This window comes from Pristiophorus japonicus, chromosome 12 (genome assembly GCF_044704955.1).
Source record: "Pristiophorus japonicus isolate sPriJap1 chromosome 12, sPriJap1.hap1, whole genome shotgun sequence".
Lineage (NCBI taxonomy): Eukaryota > Metazoa > Chordata > Chondrichthyes > Pristiophoridae > Pristiophorus > Pristiophorus japonicus.
Window position 1 is genome coordinate 188,469,914 of NC_091988.1, and position 9,448 is coordinate 188,479,361.

The window sequence follows — 9,448 nt, forward strand, 5'->3', positions numbered from 1 at the left end:
CTCACCTAACCTATCCAAGTCGCTCTGCAGCCTCACAGCATCCTCCTCGCAGCTCACACTGCCACCCAACTTAGTGTCATCCACAAATTTGGAGATGCTACATTTAATCCCCTCGACTAAATCATTAATTACAGCCCCCTAGTTCTAGTCTCTATAGCATAGAACTGAGCAGCACGGAGCAGGGACCACTCCAGGTTCCATCCCGTGGGTCTGTGCTGCCCGATGATCACGCCCTGTTCAGCAGCAGGGATCTATCTCCGGATTCCGCGCCCCCGGTCAAAAGAGGTTAGGGGGGAGAAACCGGCCACAATTCCTGCTGCTGACCGACCTGTGGAGGTCCCTGTGGGCGACGCACGTGTCTGTAGTGGTACCGGTTCTGAACCAGAGGTGTGCTCCGCTTACAATGCTGTCCGGTGGGAGCTCGCTGATTGGTCCACAAATGAAGAATGGGAGCAGAGAGGAGAAGAGGAAAAAGTGAGGGTGGAGAAGAATTTAACATGCATCATGTATAACATCGTGTGATCAAATCTGGCCTAAAGCTCAGTGCCAGTTTGGAATATAGACAGGATAGAGAAGCTGGGGTTGTTCTCCTTAGAACTGAGAAGGTTGAGGGGAGATTTACTCGAGGTGTTTAAAGTTGTGAAGGGTTTTGATAGGCTTATATTCACTGGAATTTAGAAGAATGAGAGGGGATCTCATAGAAACATATAAAATTCTGATGGGATTGGACAGGTTAGATGCAGGAAGAATGTTCCTGATGTTGGGGAAGTCCAGAACCAGGGGTCACAGTCTAAGGGTAAGGGGTAAGCCATTTAGGACTGAGATGAGGAGAAACTTCTTCACTCAGAGAATTGTGAACCTGTGGAATTCTCTACCACAGAAAGTTGTTGAGGCCAGTTTGTTAGATATATTCAAAAGGGAGTTAGATGTGGCCCTTATGGCTAAAGGGATCATGGGGTATTGAAGTTGCATGATCAGCCATGAACTCATTGAATGGTGGTGCAGGCTCGAAGGGCCGAATGGCCTACTCCTGCACCTATTTTCTATGTTTCTATGATAGAGTAAGTAAGGAGAAAGTGTTTCCAGTGGCAGGAAGGTCGGTAACCAGAGGACGTAGATTTAAGGTGATTTGCAAAAGAATCGGGCAACACGAGGAAACACTGTTTTATGCAGCGAGTTTTGTGATGTTGCAATGCACAGCCTGAAAGGGCAGTGGAAGTAGATGAACTTTCAAAAGGGAATTGTATAAATACTTGAAGGAGAAAAGTTTACATGACTATGGGGGTGGGTGGGGGGGGGGGAGGGAAAGAGAGAAGTGGAACTCATTTGAAAGAGCCGGCACAGTCACGATGGGCCGAATGGCGACCTCCTGTGCTGTAAGATTGCTTGATTCTGCATCTTAAGCTGTGATGGATGATTTTTGTGACACGTTTCGTGTCATGATTTCGACGTGCCAGGTGTGTCCAGATTTTCTCTCTGTGTAACCTTAAGGTGCACAGTAAGACGCTCTGCATAACAACATGACTTTCACTGTCATCTGCAGCTAAGTTATTTAGTGTCAGCTGACCACCTCTGATGAATTAACATGTAATATGTAATTAATTACAGGCCGACCCTAACTTACAAACCAGCTGGTTGAATCTACCGGGACTGTTTGATTTAGTTTAAAATTTGCCAAGTGCTGTGATCTGATTGAGGTTAGGCCCCATGGGATGTGGCCGGTGTTCCCCGTGATATTCTTCCGGGCTGCGCACGTGTTTTTCTTCCAATTTAAACGCCGACTCAGTGGCTGTGTGGGACCCTGGGAGCGCTGCCCGGCTTAGAGGGATCATTAGATGTAGTTTGAAAGAAAGAGCTTGCATTTCTATCGTGCCTTTCACAACCTCAGGACATCCCAAACGCTTTACCGCCAATGGAACACACTTTGAAGTGTGGTCACTGTTGCAATGTAGGAACAGTGGCAGCCAATTTGCGCACAGCAAGCTCCCACGACCAGCAAGTCTTGTGTTTTTTTAGACATTGATTGGGGGATAAATGTTGGGGTATCTTCCCTGCTCGAGGTGCCGTGAGCTCTTTTCCGTCCACACAAAGAGCATGTGCCGTATGCTTGAGTAGATTGGTCACTGTCTTCAGCGCAGGTCATGCAGTCCATAGTCTGGCTTTATTTTTATTGGCTGGTTTCCGACGCTGATTTGAAGCAAGACTGCAAATTGTTACATTACTTATTACACAGGATATACAGCACAGACACAGGCCATTCGGCCCAACCAGTCCATGCTGCCGTTTATGCTCCATTCGAGCCTCCTCCCGTCTTTCCTCATCTAAATCTACCAGCATAACTCTCTATTCCCTTCTCCCTCATATGCTTGTCCAGCCTCCCCTTAAATGCATCCATACTATTCACCTCAACCACTCCCTGTGGCAGCGAGTTCCACATTCTCACCACTCTCTGGCCCTTGCGGCTAAAGGGATCAAGGGGTATGGAGAGAAAGCAGGAACGGGATACTGAAGGAATGACCAGCCATGATTTTATTGAATGGTGGTGCAGGCTCGAAGGACCGAATGGCCGACTCCTGCACCTATTTTCTATGTTTCTAGAAGTTTCTTCTGAATTCCCTATTGGATTTCTTGCTGACAATCTTATATTGATGGCCTCTAGTTTTGCCCTTCCCCACAAGTGGAAACACTCTCTCTCTATCCACTCTTTCAAAACCCTTCATCATTTTAAATACTTCCATCATGTCACCCCTCAGCCTTTTTTCAAGAGAAACAAGACCCAGCCTGTTCATCTTTTCCTGATTATGTATACCCTCGCATTTCTGGTATCATCCTTATAAATCTTTTCTGCACCCCCTCCAGTGCGTCTATATATCCTTTTTATAATATGGTGACCAGAACTGTATGCAGTACTCCAAGTGTGGCCTAACCAAGGTTCGATACAGGTTCAACATAACTTCCCTACTTTTCAATTCTATACCTCTAGAAATAAACCCTCGTGCTTGGTTTGCTTTTTGTTACGGCCTTGCTAACCTGTGTCGCAACTTTTAGCGATTTGTGTTATTTGTACTCCGAGATCTTTTTGCTCCTCGCACCCGAGTAATAAATGATCTCCATGTTCTTTGAGCCGAGGTTCCCAGACTTTACTTATTGCGTACCCACTTCCAGATCTATCAGCTGCCCACATACCCCTACCAGCGTGCAGGTTGTAGACTGGGCAGCTGTAACCATGCTGTAGTGTACAGCGATTGGAGGCGAGGGCTCTGTACGTCATCATCTCTGTCTATCTGTTCTCATTGGCACATCTTTAACATTTTTAATATTCGTTCCCGGATGTGAGCGCCGCTGGCAAGGCCAGCATTTATTGGTCAACCCTAATTGCCCTTGAGAAGGTGGTGGTGAGCCGCCGCCTTGAACCGCTGCTGTCTGTGTGGTGAAGGTGCTCCCACAGTGCTGTTAGGGAGGGAGTTCCAGGATTTTAACCCAAGTGACGATGAAGGAACAGCTATATATCTCCAAGTCAGGATGGTGTGTGACTTAGAGGGGAACATGGAGGTGGTGGTGTTCCCATGTGCCTGCTGCCCTTCTAGGTGGGAGAGGTGCTGGGTTTGCGAGGTACTGTTGAAGAAGCCTTGGTGAGTGGCTGCAGTGCATCTTGTAGATGGTGCACACTGCAGCCACGGTGCGCCGGTGGTGGAGGGAGTGAATGTTGAAGGTGGTGCGTGGGGTGTCGGATCAGCTACTTCATATAACAAATTCCCACAAAGTTTTAAAGCTTCGTTAGAGTAGCCTATTGTAAAAATACAACAAATAAATTAATAAAATCCACCATTGGACAATATCTCCCGTGTAAACTACCCCCCCCCCCCCCCCGGAGATGTTTTGCATACCTCCAGGGGTCCCACAGTTTGTGAACCCCTCTTGTAGAGTTTTGCGGCGGCGTGGTGTTAGGGCTGGTCTCGGACTCCTGATATAGCACTCTCCCCCTGATCTCCGACTCCCGATATAGCATTCTCCCCCTGATCGCGGACTCCCGAAATAGCACTCTCCCCTTGATCTCAGACTCCCGATATAGCATTCTCCCCCAATCTCGGACTCCCGAAATAGCACTCTCCCCTTGATCTTTGACTCCCGATATAACATTCTCCCCCAATCTCCGACTCCTGATATAGCATTCTCCCCCTGATCTCTGACTCCCGATATAGCATTCTCCCCCAATCTCGGACTCCCGAAATAGCATTCTCCCCTTGATCGCGGACTCCCGATATAGCATTCTCCCCCAATCTCCGACTCCTGATATAGCACCCTCCCCCTGATCTCGGACTCCCGATATAGCACTCTTTCCCCCTGATCTCCGACTCCCGATATAGCATTCTCCCTCTGATCTCCGACTCCCGATATAGCACACTCCCCCTGATCTCGGACTCCCGATATAGCACTCTTCCCCCTGATCTCCGACTCCCGGTATAGCACTCTCCCCTTGATCTCAGACTCCCGATATAGCACTCTCCCCTTGATCTCCGACTCCCGATATAGCATTCTCCCTCTGATCTCCGACTCCCGATATAGCACTCTCCCCCTGATCTCGGACTCCCGATATAGCACTCTTCCCCCTGATCTCCGACTCCCGATATAGCACTCTCCCCCGATCTCGAAATCCCATTATAGCATTCTCCTACTGATCCCCACAGGTACACGGCACACATAGAGAAGATCGACTATGACGAGGGAAAGGTGCTGATCCACTTCAAACGCTGGAATCATCGATACGACGAATGGTTCAGCTGGGACAGCGTGTATTTGCGGCCCCTAGAGAGACCCCTGCTGCGGAAGGAAGGAGCCAAGCTGGATGAGCCAACGGTGGTGAGTGTTTTACTCTGGACGCGTGAGCGCATTTCAAACCGTTTATATTTTAATGGGCAAGTCGTGATTTTAACCAGATGTGGATGAAGTTCTTTAAGATAAACGATCGCCTCACTCTTGCTGGAATACAGTTCCGACACAGAGCAGGAACTGCACGTAGAATAATACAGCACAGCAGGAGGCCATTCGGCCCATCGTGCCTGTGCCGGCTCTTTGAAAGAGCTACCCAATTAGTCCCACTCCCCTGCACTCTCCCAATAGTTCTGCAAATGTTTCCTTTTTAAGTATTTATCCAATTCCCTTTTGAAAGTTAGTATTGAATCTGCTTCCACCGCCCTTTCAGACCGCGTATTCCAGATACTAACAACTCGCTGCGTTTATTAAAAAAAAAGAAATTCTGCTTATTTCCGCCCTGGATTTAGACGCCGTCTGATTCATGTTCGAATAGAGATGGCAGGGGATTGAATTATTTGTTTTTCCTTTTTATTTAAGGGCGCATTTAATTGCACCACCTAAAGCTCTGATGGCAAGTCCTGATTGCTGATCAGTCCCCTTGGAGGATAAGATGCACCCAGCAGTTTCTCCTTTGCAAACTATAATTCGAGCCATTCTAACTGCTGACTCCAGACAGAACAGAGCTCACTTGGAACAGACAGGACTCACCCTCGTGGGTTAAGACCTTCTCCTCCCGCCCCCCCCCCCCCCCCCCAAAGAAGTTCTCGCCTCCACCGCCCAAGTTCCTGACTTCAGTGCCAGCGCGCATGCGCAGAAAGGGGCGGGGACGACCATGCGCAGAAGGACATGAAAATGTTTGTGCAGATAACCACTTTGTTTATTTAAATACAGTTTATTGTTTATTTATGGTGTGTATATATAATCCTCCCTTCAATCAACTCTTAAAAAGCTTCTTGGTGGGATTATTTTTAAGAGCTTCAGCAAGACGGGTTGTAGAGAATAATTTAAATTGTAATGTAAAATGGTGATGTTTTCGGGGCAAGGCTCCCTTTGCTGCTGTGTTGCACCACTGTAAGAGCATTGATGCATATTTCCTCTCTTTGATATTCCCAGTGAAAGGCTGAAACATTTGATTTCTTCTTCTTGTCGGAAGAAATATGGAAGAAATGTCATTGACGTGGTTCCCAAATCCTCAACGCTTGGAGGTTAAACTTCTCATTGTCGCGTTTAATCCCTTCACAGCCTCACGCCTCCTCCTGATCTCTGTAACCTCCGTCAGCCCCTAACAACAAAACACACCGCTCGCTCCCCCTTCCCCCCCCCCTCCCCACACTCCACCTCCGAGCTCTCTGTTCCTCTGGCCTCTTGTGCACCCCCACTCCCTCCTTCCCCCCCCCCCCCCCTCCCCACCATTGATGACTTGCCTAAAATCGCCTAGGCCCCACGATCTGGAGTTCCCTCGCTCCTCTCCGCCTCCTGCTCCTACCTTTTAAGACCGTCATTCGAAGCCATGTCTTTGAACAAGCTGTTTGGTCGTCACCATGCTGAGCTGCGCGCGTGCTCGGCCGTGCAGTAATCTGCAAGGTCCCGCGCGGGCCCCTCGCCAGTGTTTGCATCGTAAATACCGCCCAGGTTGCAGAAATATAGTGCAGCCTGCAGGGAACATTGGCCACCGTGCCTAACAGCTCCTTCTTGCACAGCACCCCTTTTTCTTTTTAATTACGTCTCTGAAGTGCTTTGCGGTGTTTTTCTACCTTGACTGACACTGAATTTTCAGCATAGAAACAGGCCATTCGGCCCAGCTGGTCCATACCGTGTTTGTGCTACCACACGAGCCTCCTCCCACCCCTCTTCATCTCCCCCCATCACCGCATCCTTCTACTCCTTTCGGGTGCTCTTTCGGTGTACGTTGTTGCTGTGCACTAGTGTTTTTTTAATCGAAGAATTCTGCAACTAACTGAATATAACATATTTTGCCATAGAATCATAGAATGGTTACAGCACAGAAGGAGGCCATTCGGCCCGTCGAGCCCATGTCGGCTCTCTGCCAGAGCACTGCAGCTAGACCCACTCCCCCTGCACTTCCTCCGTAGCCCTGCATTTTTTTCCTTTGGACACTTACCTAATTTCACTTTGAAAGCCACGATTGAGTCTGCCGCCACCACCCTTTCAGGCAGTGCTTTCCAGATCCTAACCACTCACTGCGTTTAAAAAAAAGCTTTTCCTCACGTCGCCTTTTGACCATCTGCCAATCACCTTAAATCTGTGACCTCTGGTTCTTGACCCTTCCGCCAATGGGAACAGTTTCTCTCTCTATCTACTCTGTCCAGAACCCTCACGATTTTGAACACCTCTATCAAATCTCCCCTCAACCTTCTCTGCTCTAAGGGAGAACAATCCCAGCTTCTCCAGTCTATCCACGTAACTGAAGTCCCTCATCCCTGGAACCATTTTTGTAAATCTATTCTGCACCCTCTCTCAGGCCTTCATATCCTTCCTTAAGTGCGGTGCCCAGAATTGGACACAGTACTCCAGTTGTGGCTGAACCAGTGTTTTATACAGGTCCATCATGCTTCTATTTATAAAGCCCAGGATCCCGTATACATTTTTAACCATTTTCTCAACCTGTCCTGCCGCCACCTGTCACAAAGTCCTTTCTTAAATACTATTTCCCGCAGTGCGGAGGTGACTGATTTCCCTGCTGCCCTGTTATTGGAGAGTAAGGCCACGTATATAAAAGTCTCGGTTGTCAATTAGCATCAAAATCGATGGGCAATACTGTAGTGGTCATTTCTGCTGTTCTTGGCTCTTCCACAAGATGGAGGTGTTAACTGTGAAAACAATACCACAAGAACTCTGGTTGTTCCTGCTTGCTCCAAAGATGGCGCTGTAATTTCTCGTGGCCTTTTCGAACCTGTGGTGTCGCCTGACCACTGTGTCAGCTCCATCTGTGCAATGCTCCCTCTCATTCAACAAGCTCCCTGCTGGAGTGGAACTAAACTTTAGAACCTGTTCAACCTTCGTCGCCTCCAGGCTCGATCCAAGGTCGTCCCATCCTCTGTCGTCGGACTACAGTACGCAGATAAAGCTTGCGTCTGCGCAAATTCAGAGGCTGAACTCCAAGCCATCGTCAACATCTTCACCGAGGCATACAAAAGCATGGGCCTTACACTAAACATCCGGAAGACAAAGGTCCTCCACCAACCTGACCCCGCTACACAGCACTGCCCCTCTCCCCCGGTCATCAGAATCTACGGCACGGCCTTGGACAACATGGACCATTTCTCATACTTCGGGAGCCTACTGTAAGCAAGGGCAGATATCAACGATGAGGTCCAACACACCGCCTCCAGTGTGCCAGCGCAGCTTTCGGTCGCCTGAGGAAGAGAGTGTTTGAAGACCAGGACCTCAAATCTGGCACCAAGCTCATGGTCTACAGAACAGTAGTGATACCCGCCCTCCTGTATGGATCGGAGACGTGGACCATATACAGTAGACACCTCAAAGCGCTGGAGAAGTACCACCAGTGCTGCCTCCACAAGATCCTACAAATCCACTGGGAGAACAGGCGCACCAACATCAGTGTTCTCGCTCAGGCCAACATCCCCAGCATTGAAGCACTGACCACACTCGACCAGCTCCGTTGGGCGGGCCACATTGTCCGCATGCCCGACACGAGACTACCAAAGCAAGCGCTCTACTCGGAACTCCGACAGGGCAAGCGAGCCCCGGGGTGGGCAGAGGAAACATTTCAAGGACACCCTCAAAGCCTCCTTGATAAAGTGCAACATCCCCACCGGCACTTGGGAATCCCTGGCCAAAGACCGCCTTAAGTGGAGGAAGAGCATCCAGGAGGGCGTTGAGCACCTCGAGTCTCGTCGCCAAGAGCATGCAGAAAACAAGCGCAGGCAGCTGAAGGAGCGTGCGGCAAACCAGACTCCCCACCCACCCTTTCCTTCAACCACTGTCTGTCCCACCTGTGACAGAGACTGTAATTCCCGTATTGGACTGTTCAGCCACCTAAGAACTCACTTTTAAAGTGGAAGCAAGTCTTCCTTGATTTTGAGGACTGCCTATGATAATGATGATGATGGTGGTGTCAGCCAATGAATTGCTCTATATCAGTCAATGAGTTGGAGGCAGGATGGGATTCACAGCCTATTTTACCGCAAACAAATTCTGTTTATTCAGCAAGCAGTTGCTATTTAAACATTGTACTACAGCAAATAGTCTACAGTGTCTATTTAAAAAGAGTCTCTATGAACTACAGCAACGGCTCCCAATAAAAGCAGAATTATTTCTCCAGCAAAATAGAGGCGGGAGGATAGTTCCACAATACAAGTGATGTGTGTAAAATCAATCGCAGTCACTTACAACCGTGCAATCTCCAGACATGATTGACGGGGGACTTACCCGATCATCGCCATTCTGGCCAGGAATAGTGGTGTCACCTATATGCAACCAGCAAACACAGCTGTTGAGTGCGAACAGTGCCCTGCAGAATCTCCGTTTTAAAATAAAATGAACTGGATAGAAATATTATGTGAGCCAGTCACGTTAGTGCAGGTCTGTAGTCATGAAATCTGCCTGATTTTGTTTGTTAGCATTGAATTTAGTGTACGAGCTATTCGTT

At 48.7% G+C, this 9,448-nt stretch overlaps 1 protein-coding gene across 1 annotated transcript in view; it reads left to right on the plus strand.

The window, feature by feature from the left end:
- The first annotated feature begins 403 nt into the window (after window positions 1-403).
- Window positions 404-9,448, plus strand: part of LOC139276896 (PHD finger protein 20-like) — a 60,879-nt gene continuing 51,834 nt past the window's right edge. Inside the window, exons 1-3 of the mRNA XM_070894892.1 lie at window positions 404-474; window positions 4,689-4,860; window positions 7,849-8,120. Of these exons, the coding sequence (XP_070750993.1) occupies window positions 404-474; window positions 4,689-4,860; window positions 7,849-8,120 (515 nt within the window). The remainder of the gene's footprint in view (window positions 475-4,688; window positions 4,861-7,848; window positions 8,121-9,448) is intronic.